We start from the raw sequence: 23,231 nt of genomic DNA on the forward strand, positions 1-23,231 counted from the left end.
CTGTGCCATTGACAAGGCATGCATATAAAGGTAATATTGCATGTTGAACCGAGAATTGATTATCCTCAAGGGGACATTCTCACCTGATTCTTCAAAATCTTTGTAAAGCTGCCCCCACGTCTCGGTGATTCTCTCTAAACTCTCCTCCATGGCTTGAATGTCCATATATGGACAGTTGCATTCTGGGAACTTGGCGTCACAGCTGCACCAGCAGTCGTTATCTTTGCAAACAAATTCTCCTTCGCCATTACAGGCGATGTAACTTAGAGCAGCTTGCACAAAACCTTCTCTCAAGTAGTCTGGAAGGATGATTTGCAAACCTGGGGAACCAAACTTGGTTGAGTACAGTTTGAAAGTCTATTTTTTAAGTAATTTCATTTCACAGTCAACAGAAGTGCATGTCAATTGATGCCTGGATGTGCAATAATGATTGCAAAGTGTGTTAGGTCATTCTCAAATATGTGATTACATTGCAACTCAGAAAGCAAAAAGCTCTTGCAGTTGTATAGTCTGACTTCCAATTTGAGGGATAATGTGCTTGTCAATTGCACACTACTTGAATAACTGCTATGAATTGAAAAGATTGTATGTCCAGTAAAAGTTATCCTGGGCGGCTTTTTTACACTATAATTTCACATGGTTAGGTGCCACAGAGCAAAAGATTAAACATGGCGGAGGTGGAGATCCGCAATGTCCCGAAGCACCTTTGAAAGTCTAAAATTTGGGCTAATTTTGGCTTTTACTGCAAAAACAGGCATGAAGTGTGACAAGAGCCACGCCATATGCAAGCTGTGCAATGCTAGAGTGAAATACTGCGGAAACACCAAGAATATAAGCAGGTTTGGATTATTGCTGCTTCGCACTAAATCTGGTTTGCACCAAAAAAAGAGAAAAATTCAATGAAACCCATATGTTGTTCAAACATAAAACAAAAACATGTTTACTTGAGTGGTTGATGAGGTTTCAGGAATAAATTGATATAAATTTACTTTTATATCCATTTTGATTTTTTTTTCTAAAGCGCTATACAAATATATGTATTTTTTATTTTTTATTTTGTTAAAGCTGCAACAGGTATGTTTACCACTGTATTACATCAACTTTCAACAAGTGTTGGGGACTGAGCACACTTATTGTTGAAGCTTTGTAGGTTGGTTTCTTTCACATTCGTGCTTGATACACAAATTTTGTGAGTTAAGAGTCCCAGTCTCTGTTGCTGTGTTTTGTGCTGCATTATTTTCAATGGGAGACAGTTCTGGACTGCTTACAAGACAGCCGAGAAATCGCACTGTTTTACTAAGAAGCCACAGTTTTATTTTGTGTAGAGTGTGACTTTGTCATTGTCTTGCTGAGGGATGCAACAACAACCACATGACTCCATGATAACAATCAGAGGTAACAATGTTTTTTCTCCAAAAGAGGGCACTTGTGCTCTTTGGACGGCTGATTGCTCATAGTGTCCCTGAAATGTCCCCAAATCAATAGGATGTGACCTGATAGATCTGTATCTACCTCACCAAAGCCCCAATGTAATTTGTCCAGAAATTTGTTTTGTAGTTAATAGTGTTGTTCTGGTCTGAAGTTGATAATTTTTGTGTCAATTTGCCTAATATGATCATGTAATAGGTTATAGTGCTGTATAATAATAAAGGTTCTTGTGGATGAAGTTGTGCTGAGAAAAAAAATATGCATTATTTTTTAAAAAATCAGACATTGTAAGCAGTTACTCACAATGTTTCTCATTATTGAGTATTCTTTTCATCAAATACTTTTTTACTTGTACTTGATTAGATTTTTGGATGATGAGTTTTACTTGAATAACATTATTTAGAAGTAAAGCTACTCTTACTTGGGTAACATTTTTGGCTACTCTGCCCCTATCTGTTCGTGATTATGATTTTTATTTGAGCAGGGGAGCAGGGATTTCGCTAGATGTAATAAATTTTATTATGATATTTTTAATTGTAGAAAACAACTTTCTTCTTTTGTTGCCCTTGTTTCAGCTTTTTGGGTAACATTTTGCAGGCAGCACAAAAAAAAAAAAAAAAAAGATATTTTTTTTGCACAAACACAAACATACACGCACAGAATCCGTAATTTAAACACTAAATGCCTTGTATTGCTGGTGTATGAAATTAAAAATAGGTAATGAGATTAGCAAATAATTGTACCGTTTATGTTAGCATTTTACACAGTATTCTAACATTACTTGAGATCGATTTGTACATCAACTCCTATTTTAAGTGAGTGTGAATATTAACATAGCACGTATTTAGGCGCAACATGAAGAAAATCGAAGGTTTGGCCCTTCATCACCAAAATAACGTGTGAATGTAGTTTGATGTCTTCATTACAATTCTTCTTTTTTTGTTTTTTTTACAACCCTATTACAATTTAAAGTATAAAGTAACTTAATGATACATTGTTTTCTCTTACAATATGTTTACTATAACAGCAGTGAATGTATTCATAATTTCATTGTTCACAAGGGAAAATTTAAAATATGTATCAAAGTTTGAACTGATTATGCCAAACTTTGGAGGTTCCATTGCACTGATATTTCCTATCCCTTGTCACATCGCTCTCATGATTACACTTTGTCAGTGAGTCAATGTGCGTTGCAATTAATTCAAACATACAAAATATTCAGCTGAGAGAAAAATGAAAGTCCTCTAGGGGATGAAAATTAATCATTAAAGGAAACAAACTTTAATTACAAAATCAACTAACCTTGCAGCTGGACCTTGTTTTCAGGGCTCTGAACCAGTACAGAGCTAACAGAGTCAAGGTTGTCATAGTTACTGCATCCAAGGGGACCAGTGCGAGTTTCCGTCACCTGGGCAACAAGAAAAACAAAAAAGACTTTAAATAAAATTTAGCTAAAAATTAAATCAACCAAGTAAATAATAAGTATGTAAAAAAAAAAAAAAAAAAAAAAAGTGCATGCATAAATTAAGCCAAACTTTGTTTGTGAAACTTGTATACTTGGTGGTTTGCTTCTGAAAGCATTTGCATAACAAGGATTGCATTAATATTAAACTTTCTGTTTTGCATAAACCACAAATCAATTACAATAAATCTTTATAAGGTGGCCATTTTAATTTTTGTTTTCAATATGTAGAATAATAAGGGCTTTGCATCGTATTTATTTTTAAAATTTAGCATGATTTATCATTTGTCCCTGTACAAGTGCAGAAAACACATTTATTGATTTAGACATAGTAAAACATAGGTATACTGTACGCTCAAATAACACAATGTCTCATAGACTTAATGTCTGATTGAGGATTTTTTACTTGACATTTTACTTCACCTTCATCAAAAAGTACCTTAAGAATCCTCTTCCACATCATTTGCAAGGCTTATTACTCATATCACATGTCGTGGTGCACCTAAGTGATTCTCGTTTTTCTTTCTTTGGGTTTGGAGACACAATTTGTTCAGCCACTTGCTCTGATCATGCCATTCATTTGTCACTTGCTGTACTATGACAGATGAGATAAAACCATAAGAGTTGGTAGATCAGTAACAATCATGAATGGTCTTTTATATGGAGAAGAGGAATCTGAGTACTCCTATGTTCTCAACAGTTTTAATGTATCACATGGGAGTTTGATATACTCCCATTGTGGATGTTCATTATGTTTTATTTATTAGCAGGCCTGTACGCTAAGCTTTTTCATCAGGAGCACAGGTGCTCACAAATTTAAAAAATTAGGAGCACAGAAAAAAAAAAATCGGAGCACTTTTATTTTTTGGATAGCTAATAGGGCACTTGTATTATAGGCACCAAATAATGCAGACATACACGTAGTATATTGGTATCTAAAGACAAAAAACATTGTTGTCCCATTTTTTATCATCAAGCCACAGAGCACGCTTGGCTTAATTTATTTAGCGATCTACGGCAGGAGTTGGGTCAAACTCCTGTAGACTTGGCACCTCTTCTTTTCAAGCTCTTAATCCCAGCTGATATAGTCAGCACCATCGGGTCTACTACTACTATTCACCAACCTTGGCCAGTACTTAGATTTGTGGATTTTCAGTGTCACAAAAATGAGAAGTGTCGCGGGGTTCTTTCAGCTACAACCTACCCTCTACTAAAACGACATGTTGCTCGGAGGAATCACATAATCTTCAGTTGGTCGCAGTAAAGCTTAAAACCAACGCAATACCGAATTTAGGTTAAAAAAGTATGAAGGCTGTACCGCATACAAACAAGAAGGATTGTCTAGGAGTGATTTGTTCGAGGATTCAAGGTAATCATTATATTTTTCGTACCATGGATGCATTTTGAAACGTTGTCAAAATAATCAATGGGAGAAACGAACCGCAGTGGCATTGGCATCATAATTCGCAATATTTACATAAAATAAATTCTAACTGCCCGTTTTTTGCTTTTAACCAAGAATTGGGACTGTTTTACGTTCATATCTATAAACAATTCAGGGATTTAAGCATTTATTCACAATCATTTTCAAGGTAAAAAGCTCTTTGTGGTAATAAGGCGGCATCACAGTGGCTTAAAGACTAACAACACATTTGACATATTTACGTAAAATAAATGCTAACTGCTCGTTTTTTTTTTTTTTTTTTTGCGTTTAAAAAAGAATGAGACTGTTTTACGTCCATATCTATAAAGAATTCAGGGATTCAAGCATTTATTCACAAGATTTTTCAAGGTAAAAAGCTCTTATTGGTAATAAGGCGGCGCCACAGTGGCTTAAAGACTAGCAGCACATTCGACATATATACGTAAAATAAATGCTAACTCCTCGGTTTATTGTATTTAACCAAGAATCGAGACTGTTTTACGTCCATATCTATAAAGAATTCGGGGATTTACTCACAAGAATTTTAAAGGTAAAAAGCTCTTTGTCTGTGTTTCCGCTCAGTCAGCTTTGACAGAGATAGGCCCCCTATTAATCGGCCCCGCGCCCCATCACTTTATTATGAAGTCTTTGGATCAAGTAACTTTATTTCATTTTTAAATGCTGACAATGGTGGCGTTATAATATTTTGTAGTGTTAAGAGTGTTTTTTAAAAACACGAGCCCACGGAAGACAACTGCCTTGCTGCTCGGTCAGAATGCATTTAACGTAATGCTTGGATTACAAAGGTCCGCTAATTTTAAGGTACGCTCATTTGACCACAGGAACACGAACGTACGCTGGCTTGACTGCAGTTTGCTTCTGCCCTTTGCAATATTTATAGAACATAAGCTTGTCTTCTAGCATTAGCCAAGGCAAGAGTTTAAGCCAATCTGATTAGAATTTGTAAATCTTGCTAGCTGTGTCGCTGCTAACGCTGACTGTCGGCATATCTTTTAACTCGATACTGTCAGAAGCAGAAAGCATCTCATGCCGCATTCCTCTTGCCAATTTTCTCTCAAAGCTCTTATATTTTATAGGAGCAAAATGCAAATTAAAGGGGTAAAATATGTGCTTGCACTCGTGCTTTCATTCTTTTTGCTCTATTCACAACAAATTATTTTTAGGCGTAAATGCAAGCAAAACGCTCGCACTGTCCAGCCCTAATGAGAAAACACTAAATGAGACTCAATAAATAGATGGTGGAGAAGCCTTTGTTTCAATGGCATGCTTCTGGTATGTTTTTATATTTATTTATTTATTTATTTATTTATGTATTTGTATTTCTCTTATAAGAAAGCAGGAAGGGGTTATGGGGGCGACATAAAGGAAAGCAGCAGAGAGAAGACGAGAAGAAAAATAAACAAGAAGAAATACAATGTTACATGTCTATGCAACCTATGAACGTAGTGGTGCCATCGTTAGCCAATTATATATACCCGTGGACACCATGCCTGATAACTGAGGAGAGGGAGGAGGGGAGATAAAAGGAGACGTGATTAGGTGGCGTGAAGCGTACACATATCAGCAATATGGGGTGTCCCAAGGGACGGAGGCGCAACACTACCCACCCCACCCCCGGGCCGAAAGGGGTGCGCTGTATGGTACCAGAAGGCACCTCCCCGGCACCTAGCACAAGGAGACAGGGCACAGGCTAGGCCGACCGGGGAGGGCATGTGCCTGCCATCCCCACCCCAGCGAGGGGGGCTGGTGCAACCCCCAGGGGCACCCACACAGCACCTATGACTCTGGTAGAAAAGCGATACTAGGAAGCCATAGATAGAAGAGAAAATAAACAGTAGGGAGCCATAGGTTTGTGGGGATTTGTGAAGGGCATTATTTAAACATATTGTAGCTATTTATTTATTGTTATTGTAGCTATTTACATACATTTATTCACATATACATTGCTTGCAATTCTTTTCCAATAATATTTCCACCACATAATAAATCCCCTCCTTCTTCAATGATGACATTTATTGGTGGGATCAATGTGCGGAAACAGATACAGCGCTGGCATTCTGACTGCATGAATATTGAAATCATATCACATTATATTTGATAGGCCATATGATACTGACAGATGAACTCAGCATTCAATTTCCGGTTTGCATAGCAGCTGCAATTTTATTAGAAATACTAGATATATAACATTATTGGTTCAACGTATCTAAACACTGTATGAACACTGTGGGAAATTGTCTCTAGCTGTGCTGTATTCTTATCAAAGTATTATTGTGGTTAAATTAGTTGGCATATTCATTTAAATAAAATTGAGCAATGGATGCAGTGCAAAAAGATAAGGGGAAGGGGGTAATTGAAATTACAGATTATATCAGTGCAATGCTGACAATAGAAAAATTAAAAAACAGCCAACTGAAGCATATGTGATCTTGCTTCATCTTATGTCTTAAAGCAATTAATCAAGTTAGGTTTACATTCACATGTTTTTCTTTTAACTGCATATTATTTTCTACTCAACACTTGAAGTGTGTTCAAGAGGTATGGATCCAGCCTAAAGAGCAGCTCAGTTATGTTTACTGGAGAAAAGGTCACACAATTGACTGATGATTACGAGCCAACACCTTAGATATATTGGAAACCTTTATCACAGGGAGCCTACTGATGCATATCCTTCTCTGACCATGCAGAAGCATCCATAAATTTCCATTTTCGCACTGTTTAGAGGTGTAAAATTTTACCATGAACACAACAGCAGATGAGTCACTCATGGAAGGATATTCAGCTAAACTTTAAGAAGGTCCATTTTAAGACAATTTGTTGAACCAAACATCCAGAAGATCATAATATTCAAGTAACCAATTTGTACATACTGCACGGGGGGAGCTCTGGCAAAGGGCAGTGGGATGGGTGGGTGGTTAAAAATTCCATACGGCGGTCCCACTGCCCCAAGCCGAGATTTCCTATTTTAATGCATACACTGCACTACCCTCCCCAGACAATCTCATCACAGTGTGGGGTAATGGCCACTAGTTATAGGGTGGGTCCCACACTTTTTCTCAATAGCGTGGCTTCTGGGGCGTGGCCTCCACTCTGCATGGGCTGCTAGCCGCGGGAGTGGGAGGTTGGGGTCCGGTCTCGCGTCGCCCCGCAGCGGCTCCTTGGCGTTCTCCTGCTTCCGTCTTACTCTCTCTTCACTGCAAGGGTATCCGCCCTGCGCTCCGGCGCGGGTGGCTGGATGCCGGTGTGTCAGCTGGATGTCTCCTGCTCCGGTAGGGGGGAGCTTGCCCTGGGTTTGGTGGGTCGCTGGGCGTCCAGAGATGTGCTCTGGCGGTTGGGGGGCTGCGGCTGTGGCTCGTGGGCCGGGTGGGGGTGGTTGTGGAGGTTGGTGGTGCGGCCGCTCTTCCCATCCCTGAAGGCCGGTTAATGGGAGCGCAGGTGGCCCGGGGGAGCACCTTGGATACCTGGGGGGTGGCGATGGCCCCTTTGCTGGGCTGCAGGAGGAGTGATGGGCTGCGCAGGCCCTCAAGTGTCACGATGGGGCGGCGTAGGGTGGGTTGCCAACGGGCTCACACTCACAAGGGATTCACATGATTACTGGGTTGTAGATCACAGGGCTAATTTGTGTCCATTCCACCCCTCCCAATCACTTATCTTCTTGCCCCCCTCTCTTTCCCTGGTTAACAGCCCACCCTCATGGTGTCAACTGTAAATACATCTAGCTGACGATAGCGCCACCATATTCATAGTTAGTGTAGGCGTTCAATGCTTTTCTTGTTGTTGTCTGTGTCTCTTTTGTCTCCCTCTCCTTTTTTTCTGTTGCCCCATGACTCCTTCTTGTTCGCTGCTTTGTCTTAATAAATGAGATACGTTAAATTATCACAATGGGAGTAGGTCATACTCCAATGTGAAACATTAAAACAATTCAGACCAACCGGACACTCAGAATTCCATACTCTATGTCAAACAGCTGAACAGGACAGGTTAAAAAAAAAAAAAAAAAAAAAAAAAAAACACTAGTAAAGAATGCTTAGACATATTTGTTATAATATGAAATAAATGGAGTATCCTATGCCAAAAATATATTAATTCCTTCTTTTTTCTGTAATGCTTATCTTCACCAAAATTGCAATGGTGCTGGAGCATCATGGCTCTCATCATACTATGGACAGGAGGAACCCCAAGTTGATTGCCAGGCACTCACAGGTCACGAAGAGAACAACAACTTTCACGCCAACTATCGTATGTATGAACAATTTAGAGTATTCAATCAATGTACCATGGATTTTTTTCGGATGAGGGAGGAATCTGAAGTAACCGGAGGCGAGGATTGAACGCTTGCAAAAAATGTGCTGCAAGATTAAAATCAGTATTTGTCTGCCTACTTTTCCATTAGAGTCAGCATGATGCAAATCTTGTTTGATGTAAAATCTTATGTAAAGTATTAGAGATGTCCCGATCCGATTACAAGATCGGAAATCAGGCCGATCAAGCCATTTATCAGAGGATCAGAATCGGGTGAAAAGGATCGGGTTTTTAATTTATGCTATACTAGTATGTTGTTAAACAAAATATATTGTGCTGGCTTGAGTCGCCATGGTTTAAAGCCAGTTAACATTTTACAGTACGTTACTGTTACAATAATTTACTGCATCCACCATGTGACGCAGTTTGGAACATATGCTCTTTCACTTTTACAGTACACAGCCTGTCGGTCACATTGATGCTGTTGAGTGCGTTTTCAGGGGTGTTGAAATTCACTCACAGCAGGGGATGCTGAGGAACTTATTTTGTTTTTCCCATTAAAAACAGCCGTTTCGGTCAAAATTTGTCATGCTAGTGCTTTTTCTCCATACAAGGCGTGCACAATGGCAGTACACCCGCATGCTGAAAAGTTTACGTACTACTACTAGGCTACTACAAAGACAGCATTCTATTTCAGTGTGTGTTGGGGTTTTTGTATTGGAAAGAAAAGCGCCCGTGTATTGTAATACAAATACCCGCAGCTAGACGGCGCTATGATAGATACACAAACACATTTGAAAATTAAAAGGTCAAATAAGCATCAGATTAACACCCACTTTTCACAACACTCAAATAAATGTCACACAACTATCCAACAGCGTTCTGCACGGTGGCAGCTCAACAGCATTGTTGTTTTCATCAATGATGACGATAAGGAAAATATTTCGTTAACGAACAATTTTTTCATAACGATGACAAGACCATAACAAGCCAAAAACGTGTCTTGGGAGACGAAAACATTATGAGACGAAAAAGTGCCATATTTTTCGTCTCATGATCACAATGTGTGACATTTTTATGTGTAGTTGGCCTGCAATAGAGCAGTGTCTGGTTGCGTCACTCATGTGACGTGCGGCACTCTCCGAACTCACCAGTGTCCTTGCCAGGCTTCCACACACTGTCATGGTTTGAGTTTGTTCTGTGTCCTAGTTTGTCTTGTCCATGTGATACCCATTGATGTCACCTGTTGTGTCTGCTCCTTATGTATCCACCAATACGCTGCCTCTTGTATCATCCACCTGTGCTTCATTGTCTCATTACCCCATGTATGTATTGAAGTTCCTTATGTGCTGTCTGTTGTTGTGTCATTGTCTATTTATATGTCCAAGGCCTCGTGTTAAGATTCCGCTACCAAGTAAGTTTTGATACCTTTTGTTTAATTCCCTGGTCTTTTGTTTAAACTTTCTATTTTTGTTAACTATTATTAAACAATTTTTGAGTTCCCCAACACCCTGCCTTGCCTTGCGTTTAAGGGATCCTCAATCTTAAAGACATGTAGGCTCTAATAAAACACAATTGTTCTCTTGTACTAAAATATGTTGTTAGAAACACATAAAATGTTAAATCAATGGCATATTTTATATTATTTAGTACATATTTTGACCGATATTTGGCGCCATGTTTTGCAGGCTCGGGGTGATGACGTAATTGGGACACTTCCAATTGTGGACAACAATTGCGTATTGCTGCCTAAACTCGCTAAGTAAAATGCCACGATGTGCTGCTTTTAGATGCAATTTCCAGTCAAATGGAAACAAGTGATGTGAGTCTCCACAGATTTCCTATTGACAAGAAGAAGAGAAAGGTTTAGGAAAATGCCTGTAGACTGACAAAACTACCAAAGGCGTTGTTCTCGCCATTATTTTCCCTACCGCGTTCGAAGCTTTTAGTCGACGACAACTTATGAAAGAGCTCACCAGAAAAGACTGGATATAAGCGGACACTAATATCAAATGAAGTTCCAACTATTTTCCCTCACAAAAAGCCTCAACGCACTTGGATAGCGAGTAAAATACGTGCAATAAAGTGCCAAAGACAAGAAACTCTGGCTGCTCCCTTAAGCAGGCGAGCCCCTCCTGTCGCTACAGCGGTAGGCGAACCTTAGGGTGTACCCCTAGTCACAGAGGAAGCTAATAATTCACCTCTACTGTCAGTTCATTAGGCAATAAGTGTGTCTGTTCAGTATTCACCTAATTTGAGTGATGCTGCAACTCAAACTTATCCAGACACGTCCGATGCAGCGGTACAGTGGCCAGGTGAGCCGCGCCAAGGACTTAATATGGACCACCCTTACGTAGCTAAACATGAGATGGATGTACAAGACATGGAGGACACTCGATCCCAGGATTCGTTCCCGTTAGATGACGAATTTAATGAGAACAGTCAGCCACAACACAATTCCGATCCTGACTATCACACATGTGCATTCATAGTTTTATTACCTTTAGTGCAAGTTTATAATGTCAGTAGTCATGAAAATAAAAATGCACGAATGACAACGTGTGTTCAGACTTTTGGCCTGTACTGTATGTAAAGCACACGACAGCTCTGGATGGTAACAATCTACATAATTATATTGGAATAAGTTTGATCACACAATACTCACCTTGAAGATCTGCTAACCAAAACCGGAGTTCTCGACAGCATACACTCTCTCGCTCCCTTGTCATTGAAACGTACTTGCCGCAAGTACCCCATCAGTTTTGCCCAACTCTTGTCTCATCAGGAACACCACCAGTTTTGCCCAACTCTTGTCTCATCAGGTATTTCCTGCTCTGCATTTCTCCTTTGCTGCTCATCTTGTGAACGACCGACAGTGCTGTCCTGCCTTTCACACTTCCGCTCTGGTTCAAATTGGAGGGGCAGAACCGACAACATGTTGGGGTACCTAACGAGTGAAGCGCTGGAAATTTGGCAGCTGCACTGCGACGTCAACAAGAATGGCGACCTATCAGTTAAAATAATTTTACAGATTTTTTTTTTTTTAAACAAAAACATTAGGAGGGGTTTTAATATCAAATTATTATAACTCATACTAACATTTATCTTATAAGAATTACATGTCTTTAAGATCGAGGATCCCTTTTAGTTTTCCCTGCATTTGGATCCACCTTGCCCCCACATTGTGACACACACAGTAAGATTTGTTTTCTTATCTTGAAAAGAGAGAATATACTATGTTGCTTTAGCTTGCAAAAGGTCTGTGCTGAGTGATCATCAATATACTAAATGTAACTCGTAGCGTTAGCATAGCTTTCAAGTTTGTGTTAGCCTTAGGCTAATGCTAAGGGCGTGCGTCCTCTTAAACTCTCGGATAACTTTTTTAACATACAGTTCGCTGCGTCCAGGTGGGTATAATTCATTGAAAATAATGTACTGTTTTTCTGTCGAGTGAGTATTATCACTAATTTGGTGTTGTCCTTTTAGACCAGGGGTGGGCAAACCGGTCCTCGAGGGCCGCAGCGGGTCCTGGTCTTTGTTCCAACTGACCCAGCACAGATAGTACAACCAATGAGGTTTCAGCAGATATGAGAAGCACCTGACTGCAATCAACTGATTGCACTTCTAAAACAGCTGATTGGTGAAAATGTGTCGTCTTAATGGGTTGCAACAAAAACCCGCACCCACTGTGGCCCTTTGTGGAATAGTTTGCCCACCCCTGTTTTAGACGCTACAATATGTGCTCGTCTATCGATGTGCATTCAAAAATTAATAAAACCTTTATTTTTGGACTGAAACTTTTGAATTTTAACTAAAACTAGACGAAAGTAGTCTGTTTTCGTCAACAAAAAACAGGACAAAGACAGACACATTTTGAAATGACTAAAATTTGACTAAGACTATTAGGAATTTTCGTCCAAAAGACTAAGACGAAAATTGAATGGACTGCCAAAAACAACATTGCTCAACAGCAACAACACACAATAATATGGTTACAATGCAAACTATTAAGTTCTCCACGGTCTAAATCTTCAGTTAACTTTTCCTCGCCGGGCACAATTATAAACTACCACCATCATTTATGACCTCGAATTGAATTTTAGAAAATTTTGCAGTTTTTTTTTAGAGAAAAAAATTGCCTATTCATTTCTGGGCCATGTTAACTCCTCTGTTAACAGTTAACTTTTCCGTTCCAATAGCGCCTTATCCAACGCAAGCAAGGTGTGAGGTGGTGACCATGTTATTAACAAAAAAACTTTTTCAACATATACGTATATTCCATCCATCCATCCATCCATCCATCCATCTTCAACCACTTATCTGAAGTTGGGTCACAGGGGCAGCAGCTTCAGCAGGGAGCCCCAAACTTCCCCTTCCCTGGCCACATTTACTCGCTCCGACAGGGGGATCCCGAGGCACTCCCAAGCCAGTGTCAAGATATAATGCCTCCACCTGATCCTGGGCCTGCCCCGAGGTCTACTCCCAGCCGGACTTGTCAGGAACACCTTCCTAGGGAGGCGCTCTGGTGGCATACGCCCTCCCTGCCCACCCTTCTGCCCACCCCTGTTATAGAGGCTTGTACACCCAGTGTTCGTGTTGGAGCAATATTCAACTCAGAACATATTAACCATTGTTCCGTTCACAACAAGTATTAACTATTTTTCTGATGAAAAAAAAATAAAACGCTGGCAACAATGAAACTATACGGATGAGGGTGCTACGCACGAAAAAGCCTCCCATTTCATACATCACTTTCATGACTCTGGCGTCATGGCCAACAGCGGAAGATTTCAACTGGGATTAAACGTTTGTTTTGCGCTTCTTTGTTTTACTTCACAAACAAAATGACTACGAGTTGTGGCTCAGTAAAATCCAATCTATCGAATTCAGTGGAACTGTAATCACAACATATGTCTCAAAGGGCTTCACAGGCTCACAGTTAACAGACAGTTTCGACATCCTCTGATCTGAAGCCCCAAAAGAACAATGAAAAAGCCCAACAGAGGAAAAAAAGGAAACCATGGATAGCTACTAGTACTCTACTATTCTACTACTACTGAAGGGAATCGTATCTCTTCTCACATTTCTCGTTCAAATGTTTGTATTACTCTAACACACTTAATATTATTAATCAGAGAATAGTATATTTTCTCCTATTCACTGTTTGACTGTTTGTATTCCTTTAACATACCCAATATAAAATAAGTAGCATTTATATCATGGTTTAAGAAAAAACAAGCAGAATATAATTTGATATTATGAACAGTTGCACTTGGAATGATTAGAACTTGCAGCGCCAAGACAAGCGTGCGTCATGCAACTGACTGAGCAAGATTGACACTGACTACTAGGTGATAGGCAAGACATCTACAAGCCCAAGTCACAACACCAAATCCCTCAATCAGCTCTTCAGGAAAGTCCGGAACAAATGCCGGGACGTCCTCTCCCAACACAAGGAACACCAGAGAACGCCCGATATCCAACTGATAATACGACCGATAAAACTCCAAGCGCCCCTTTGACTCTGAGGTGGACAAAATCTCCCACTGCGGTTGCCCAAGTAAAGGTGACTCAGCAACTGTGACGCACGATCTAAACCGCCCAAACTCCAATAGAAGATTATCAACAACGGCCAAATTCACCCTTTTTCCGGACCACAGCCTGCCTCACCAGAGACTTTGAAAGACTGAATGCTTAACTAATCATTGTCATTTTTCTCAGGAACCTTTTGTTGACTTTTGATATGGTGACCCTGAGTCTCCATCCTCGCCTGGGTCTGTTGCTGCTTTGCCTTGCTGTTAGATTGATGTTGACCTGAATAAATTGTCAACTTGTGTTTCGAAACCTTTTTCCAGCTTTCAAAATGGAGTCAGTGCAAGGGGTTAAGACTCAGGTCAACGGGCGGGGTTTGGCCTTTTGGCCAGGTTGTTGGACGGCATTTTGGCTGGCGTGATTCAGGCAATCTGGTAAAAAGGTCAGATTCCTTCACTACTTTACTAGATTAAATGATATACAGTGGGGAAAAAACCTGACAATATTTTCTCTGGTTTTCATTTATGACTTCATTTGCATATGAAAACTGCGAGTCACAAGAAGGTGCTCCTGGTTTCAACTCTTTTTCAATGAAGATTGTGGAATCATTTTTTCAACAGCCATATCATCAATACTGTGACTTGCCCCATTTGTTCCTGATAGATACAATTTAAAATTAATTAATTATGATAGCTAATTGGGAAGCTAATTGAAGAACTACATCAATGACAACTTCAGTAATTAGTAACATCAAAAGTTAGGGTTTTTCACTTTTGCCACATTGCAAACTGAAGCAGCAAATTTTCAGTTCTACTAAGCTAATTAATTTTCTTCGGAACTCTTAATTAGTATCTTGCTTCATGGTTTATACCACATCTGAACTGTTCATGAACCTTTTGCTGTACTTACCTATCAAATACAGCCATCCATCCCTTTCGGCTTTTCCTTTCAGGGGTCCCCACATTGAAACGGACCGTCCACATGATAAATTTGGCACACAAGTTTTATACTGGATGCCATTTCTGAGCAACCCACAAGCGGAAATCGAACCTACTGACCTAACATCCTGGTTACATAAATAGTTTTCATCAAGTTAATAATCTCCATCAATGCGGGAATTGATTTCATTCATCCTTTGTTTTCTACATTTGTTTTGTGCGTGTGGTACATGTTTACTATCATTACGTAAGATCCCTAGTAAGAAGAAAATACATTGAAACATTCTATGATGCATATTAAGACAAACAATTTTTTGAACCGGTAATCAGTAATTTTTAAAGTCAATTTTTCAGAAACGCCAAAATATGCAGTTTTTGCAAATATATCATTCTATACCAAGTGTCAAAGCACACTGACATCAAATTTTATGGTTCTATTCCAATAATTAAATGACTTGGAATAAATTACTCTCCTCCCAACCGCTTCACACTCAGCTGCAAACTGCTCCAGGGAGTGTTTAAGATTCCTGCTTGATGAAACCAGTAGAACCACAACGGAGATTTAATAACGAAGACACTATGTTACAGGAGATCAACGAGCAGAGCAGTGTGGCGTCTGAAGTAATGCGGACTGTATCGGTCTGTAGGGGTAAAGAAGGAGATGAGCCGAAAGGCAGAGCTTTCTATCGGTTTATCTACGTTCCTACCCTCACCCATGGTCAAGAACTGTGTGTCGTGACTGAAAGAACAAAATACAAGTGAGTGAAATGAGTTTCCTCCTCAGGAGCAGACTTTCGCTTAGAGATAATTTGGAAGTGGCTCGGAATATAGCGCTGCTCCTCCGCGTCTAGAGGTGGCTCGGATATCTGATTAGGATGCCTCTGGACTTCTCCCTGATGAGTTGTTCTGGACATGTCCTACTGGGAGGAAGACACACAGTCGTACTAGGTTACCTACAGGTATGCTGGCCTGGGAATGCTTGGGATCCCCCTGGAGGAGCTGGATGAAGTTGCTGTTGTAGGATTATAATTTCACATAATCATGTATAATTATACAAATGTGTTCATTTCTGTTCTATTACTGCCTTCAAGCTTATGCAAAAAAGTGGCTGTTCACTTTTCTGTAAATACTTGATAAAAGGACATAGGAATTTATTGTTTACTTTTCATCGCCTGCGCGTATTTTTCCACGCCGTACGAACCCATGGCTCGGCCCGGTAGGCTGGTATAAACTTACTCATTTGCTTAAAGGTGCATAATGTAGGTTTGGTGGCCAAAAATTGTACTGCAACTAGATAAAAATATTGACTAGCACAAAATGCCCTCCCTCTTCGGGTTGAAGAACCTGCAGGAAAAGAACTTAAAGTTGGAAGTGACTAGTCCGCTGCAGAAGGTAGAGTATACTGTATCTTATTTTATATTTATATGTAAGATTTTTCACTGTAATAATGCCAAAGTTTAGTAATGACGATTAAAAGAGCCGTGATACGAGGTCCAAGTTCATTTATGTCACCATGACCAAAGTGAGGGAGGGTTACTTTTCTCAATGTATAAGCACACAGGCAAAGAAATATATAATTTGGTAATGCATTGACAGCATCCACAAAGATGATGTAATTACTCAATCCATTTTAATTTCAATTACTGACTTAATATATACATGCATAAATACTTTATCGTTGCCCCTGTCAGTGGATCCACACACCAAATGAATGCATGTTTTTGTTTTGCTTCTCTTTTTGTCTTGAATCTGTTGAGATTATTTTTTTTTTTGCTTGATTGGTAGACATAATTAAGACTTTGTGAAAGTTGGCACAGCCTTAGTTTATGGGGCGTACAGAGAACGGAGACTGGAAATTGGTCTCATGATTGGTTGATGATGAAACACGGAAGCAAAACAGAAACAAATTTGCAACGCATAAATAGTCTTTTAAAATGGGAAAATCTATTGAGAACTGTTTTAGCGTTATTTCCCAAAAACCTGTTTCTTTAATGTCTATTAAAATTATCATGGCCATTTCAAGAATAATTGAAGTTCAAATCCTACATTGTGCACCTTTAAAAGCATTATAAGCACTGGCCCGGTAGCCGCTCGGGGCCGGCCCCTGGGGAAAGAAGCTTCTTTCTTTTTTTGTACCTCACAGGGTACAATGGACCGTTTCCTTACTTTTGTTTATGTTTTATATTTACTTTATTCCACGTTTTATTTATTATTCCTATTATTGTTCATGTTTTGTCAGGTCAACTTGTTAAAATATGCCCCTTCCTCTGTTCACTAAAATACCTGCTGGAGAGGATATCGGCTCTGACTGTTCTTACAGTAAATTATTTCTTGCTTGTGCCTCCCTGCTGAAGCTGCTGCCCACGCGAACTGACCTCGGATGAAACGTAAGATGATGATGAGGACATACACAACTGATTTAGTCTTACTAAAAACTGATCCATTTCAAGGAGTCTATAACAAGGGGGTTGCCAGACATATTTCACTGGGGCACGTGCCTCAGTATAAATTTCACCAGTAAAAAAAATATAAAATACCTTTGGAAAAAATTTGGAGCCTACAGGGTTAGGTCACTCCATGTAAACAATTTGCACATGGCTCCTTAATATTGAAATTTTTGCACGTAACCTTGGCTGTGATAGGCATATGAGTTCATACTTCCGCAAAGCAACATCGGGAGATATGCTGCGTTCATGTGTACCGGTATTACCGGGAGATCTGAGTTTCCAGTTGGGCAGCTTATTTTAATGCTCCAATGATATATCAAAAGTTGAGTGACTGTTTGGCGCTCTTTATGGACATGTAATAATGTAATCGAGATTCATTTTTTCGATTACTCATACAACACGTGAATGCAGCATCAATGCAACAGCACTTGTGCCAATTGTACAGTCGACGGTGCAAATTACATCTTCCCAAAATGCTTTACAAGTTAGTGCCAGATAAACTGCCCATCATTGCTGTTTATTTATACCTCTGTGTTGATGTTTGTTTGGTCGCTTATTCCCATGAATTGTGAATTTAAAGTGACTATGACAGCAAAAAGCATGTTTATTTCATATTTCTCTGTTTTATGCTCCTGAATGAAATGTACCGCTTGGATGTGTGTGGAAGCGATCAATATATTTATTCAATTTTTGACTCCCGCGCCATGAAAATGAGTGACTTCCTGGATTGACGAACAATACAAATGTGACGTGAGCGGGCTAGTCATCTTCAGTATACAGCCAATACTACAGTATGCAAATCGACTGCGAATGCAGCTGATTTTGCATATTTTGTTTATTTTCCGCATCACGCCGGCCCAATGTGCTGCAGTCTTTTGTTGCTGCCCCAGGGAGAGGCGTGTGAGCCTTTTTGGGTTTCAAAAAGTTCCTTTTTGTTATGAACGGCAAGCCGTTGATGTGGATCCCAAAAACAGACAAGGAGATCAGGTAGAGCTAATGTTTGTATTTAATAAGTACAACAAAAGGGAGCACGCCAAAATGCGAGTAGAACTGAAGAGAGCACGCCAATAAACGCGGATATAATAAAATACAACAAAGGGAGCACGCCAATAAACGCGGATATAATAAAATACAACAAAGGGAGCACGCGAATAAACGCGGATATAATAAAATACAACAAAGGGAGCACGCGAAAAATGCGAGTTTAACAAAGTACAACTAAGAGAGCACGCTAGAATGCATGAATATAACACAGTACAAGAATCTGACTACAAAGCCCAAAAGAGCACTAAAGTAAAGATGACCAAACCAGAATACGACCGTAGAACGTCGGGAAACTCGAAGGATGACGATGAACACACAGGCGGTAAGCAAGGCAAATAGCAAGCAATAGTCCGACACTTGCAGATGGTGACAAGCTTCCTTAAATACTGAGCTTTCCTAATCAAGCACAGGTGTGTCACATTACCCCGCCAATCTGGCTCAATCAGGTGCTGCATAAAGGAAAGAAAAAGAACTGAGACACACACAAATATGACAGAACCCCCCCCTCAACGGACGCCCCCTGGCGGACCACCTGGTTTCGCGGGATGAAGGGAGTGGAAATCCCGCAGCAGCGACGGATCGAGGATCCAGGAGCGGGGGACCCATTGGCGTTCCTCCGGGCCATAACCTTCCCAGTCGACCAGGTACTGCACCCCCCTACCCCGCCTCCTAGAATCGAGAATGGAACGCACCGTATACACTGGCCCACCGTCGACCACACGAGGAGCAGGAGGAGGCACTGGCGGGGGGTTCAAGGGACTGGTGGAGACCGGCTTGAGCAGGGAGACGTGGAAAACCGGGTGGACCTTCATGGAGCTCGGAAGCTTCAGCCTGACAGAGACCGGATTCACCACAGCATCCACAGCGAACGGACCGACGTATCTCGGGCTCAGCTTCTTAGAAGTCCCAGCGAGGTGCAAATCTCGTGATGACAGCCAGACCATCTGGCCCGGACGATAGACCGGAGCAGGCCTTCTGTGGCGGTCAGCAATCTGGCGGTTGCGGGCTGCCGTGCGGACGAGTGCATCCCTTGCGTTCCTCCAGACTCTATGGGCCCTCCGCAGGTGGACCTGGACAGACGGCACAACTACCTCCGCTTCTTGCGACGGAAACAACGGGGGTTGGAACCCGTACGCGGTCATGAATGGCGACCTCCCAGTGGCTGAGCAAATGAGGGTGTTGTGGGCATACTCCACCCACGGGAGATGTGATGACCAGGAGGCCGGATGCAGCTGACAAACACAGCGAAGGGCGGCCTCCAGCTCCTGGTTGACCCGTTCAGTCTGTCCATTCGACTGTGGGTGATAACCGGAAGACCGGCTCGACGTGGCCCCCAAGGCCTTGCAGAACGCTCCCCAAACTTTCGACACGAATTGTGGCCCCCTATCGGAGACAAGGTCACTCGGAATGCCATGACTCCGGAATACGTGCGCCACCAACAGGTCAGCAGTCTCCAAAGCAGAGGGCAACTTGGGGAGTGCGATGAAATGCGCCATCTTTGAGAACCGGTCCACGACGGTCAAGATGACAGAATGACCCTTTGATCGCGGGAGTCCAGTGACGAAGTCCAGTGCCACATGGGACCAAGGGCGAGATGGGACAGGCAGTGGATGCAGCAATCCAGCTGGAGGGCGGTGAACCGCCTTGCCTCGAGCGCAGATGGTACAAGCAGCAACATAGTCCATGACGTCCTTGCGCATACCCGGCCACCAAAACCTCTGTGAAATGAGGAAGAACGTGCGGGACACACCCGGGTGGCAGGCGAACTTGGAAACGTGACCCCACTTCAGCACTCCTGCACGTTGAGCATCTGGAACGAATAACTTGCCCGTGGGGCAGCCTCCAGGCACAGTTACACCCCGCAGGGCCTCCTCCACCAGACGTTCGATCTCCCACCGTAGTGTCCTTACAATCAGGTTGTCAGGAACGACCGGCTCGTCGGAAGGCCCTTCCTCCACTGGCTCATGGATCCTCGAGAGTGCATCGGGCTTCCCATTCCTTGACCCTGGACGGTAAGTAATAATGTAGTTAAAGCGGGTCAGGAACAATGACCAACGGGCCTGACGAGAGTTGAGGCGCCTGGCTGCCCGAAGGTACTCCAAGTTTTTGTGGTCCGTGAGTATCTGGAACGGCTCTTCTGTCCCCTCCAACCAGTGCCTCCATTCTTGCAAAGCCTGCACAATGGCGAGCAGCTCCCTGTTGCCGACATCATAGTTCGCTTCCGCCGGGCTGAGGCGGCGGGAGTAGAAAGCGCAGGGGTGCAGTTTCTGGTCGACCGAAGACCTCTGGGACAGGATGGCCCCCACTCCGGAACTCGATGCGTCAACCTCGACCACAAAAGGAAGATTAGCATCAGCATGGACCAGGACAGGTGAACTCGTAAACGCTCGTTTTAGGCCTACAAATGCGGCCTCTGCCACCGATGACCACATAAATGGCTGTTTGTTAGAGGTCAGCCTAGTAAGAGGCTCGGCCCTCATGCTATAATTACGGATGAAACGTCTATAAAAGTTGGCGAACCCGAGAAATCTTTGTAATTGCTTACGCGATGTCGGAGTTGGCCACTCGGCCACTGCCTGGATTTTAGCGGGATCGGGCCTGAGCTGTCCCTTTTCCACAATGAACCCCAGAAACTGTATTGAAACTCGGTGAAATTCGCACTTCTCTGCCTTGACAAACAATCGGTTTTCCAGAAGTCTTTGGAGAACAAGGCGAACATGTTGCCGATGTTCTTGCAGGCTTCTTGAGAATATTAAAATATCATCCAGATATACGAAACAGAATATGTTCAACATGTCACGCAGTACATCGTTTATGAGACTCTGGAACACGGCCTAAGACCCCCATCTTTTTTGCCAACAAAGAAAAACCCCGCTCCCAACGGAGAAGATGAAGGGCGAATAAGGCCAGCAGCCAAGGAAGAGGAGATGTATTCCCTCATTGCCTCCTGCTCTGGTTTAGAGACCTGGTATAACCTTGAGTTGGGCAGCGTGGCATTGGGCTGCAAGTTAATGGCACAGTCGTAAGGGCGGTGCGGCGGTAAGGTTTTAGCATGCTCTTCACTAAAAACGCGCTTGAGATCATGATAATCAGAAGGAACATTGTCCAAATTAACTGACTCTGTAGCAGTGTGTGCATGACTGGGAAGCAGACACGCCGACCGTAAACAGTGTGCATAACAAAAAGTACTCCAAGTTACTATTTGCGTTTTAGCCCAGTCAATATTGGGGTTATGTACTTTCAACCAGGGGAGCCCCAGCACTACTGGAGCAGATTTACACGGCATTACCAAAAAGCTACGGACCTCAAAATGATTTCCGGACAGTTTTGTTTTGAGCGGAGGCGTAATAAACCTCACGTCCGCCAGGGGTCGCCCATCGAGATCTAAAACCCGTTTGGGCCTAGCGAGTCTTATTAATGTACATTTAAGAGCGTCCACAACACTCTGGTCAACAAAACAATCATCAGCCCCCGAATCGATTAGAGCAGAAAACTTAATATTAACCCCACCGTGTGACAATTCACCCGGCAGTTGCAGTCTCATAACACCTTGGGGTTCGCTGGGTTCCTTTATCACGTCGCGGGGCAATTCACTTGACTGATTACTGTCATGTACGAACCTCGGCCCCCCTCGGGCAAGGGGAACCCCTGGGACCGAAGATCCAGATAGACGCGAAGGGAAAGCGTCACAGGCGGCGATATGGTGCCCCGGCGAGCCACAATAAAGACACAAGCCTGCCTCCAACCGCCTCCGTCGCTCCGCAGCAGAAAGGCGCCCGCCACCGAGTTGTGTAGGCTCCCCTCCTATCGGGACCGGACTCCGCGTCGGCGTAGAAACGAACGGCGGTTTGACGAAGCTGTCCCCACGGACCGCAGTCGGACCGCTCCGCGGCGATGACCAACGACGTCTCCGAGGCTCCATGGCACGTTCCCTCTCACGCGCTTTCAGGCGATTGTCCAAAAGCACGGACAAAGAAATCAGGTCTTCCAGATTCGATGAATCATCCCGAACCGCCAACTCGTCCTTCACCGCAGAAGACAGCCCACGCCGAAAAATCCCACACAGCGCCGCTTCCCCAAAACCGCACTCAGCGGCCAAAATGCGAAACTGAATAGAGTAGTCTGCAACAGTTAGATCGCCCTGAAAAAAATCCAACAGGCGGCTGGCTGCCTCCTTGCCTCTAACTGGATGATCAAAAACTCTTACAAACTCAGTCTCAAAAGTCTCAAAAGAATTACGGATCGCGGGCCTTGTGTTGCTTACCGCCATGGCCCATGTAGCCGCTTTACCGGCGAGGAGACTCATTACATAAGCTACACGGGATCTGTCACTCGCAAACGTACAAGGCTGCTGGTCAAAAATTAGGGAGCACTGATGCAAAAACTGTCGGCAAGCACCTGGCTCTCCCTCATAACGATGAGGGTGTGGCAACATCGGCTCCCGAAAAGAAGCCGACGGGCTCATCGGGGGCGGGGCGGGTAGATCGGGCGCCGCAGCAGCGTCAATTATACCACCGGGCTTTACAGGCGAAGCCATATTCGCAACTCTTGTGGTGAGCGAGCCGATCACATCCACTAATTTGCGTATGGATTGCTCGTGTTGACTGATCATATGGTAGTGACCAACGAGAGCACGGCAAAGACCCTCCGAGTCCGTGGGATCCATGTGGTCGGACTATTCTGTTATGAACGGC

At 42.6% G+C, this 23,231-nt stretch overlaps 1 protein-coding gene across 1 annotated transcript in view; it reads right to left on the reverse strand.

The window, feature by feature from the left end:
* LOC130919371 (BMP/retinoic acid-inducible neural-specific protein 3-like) overlaps positions 1-23,231 on the reverse strand; it is a 134,834-nt gene that overhangs the window by 15,632 nt on the left and 95,971 nt on the right. Inside the window, exons 5-6 of the mRNA XM_057841985.1 lie at positions 2,731-2,836; positions 84-320 (exon numbers count right to left, since the gene is read on the reverse strand). Coding sequence (XP_057697968.1) covers positions 84-320; positions 2,731-2,836 — 343 coding nt within the window. The remainder of the gene's footprint in view (positions 1-83; positions 321-2,730; positions 2,837-23,231) is intronic.

This window comes from Corythoichthys intestinalis, chromosome 7 (assembly GCF_030265065.1).
Source record: "Corythoichthys intestinalis isolate RoL2023-P3 chromosome 7, ASM3026506v1, whole genome shotgun sequence".
NCBI classification, from domain to species: domain Eukaryota; kingdom Metazoa; phylum Chordata; class Actinopteri; order Syngnathiformes; family Syngnathidae; genus Corythoichthys; species Corythoichthys intestinalis.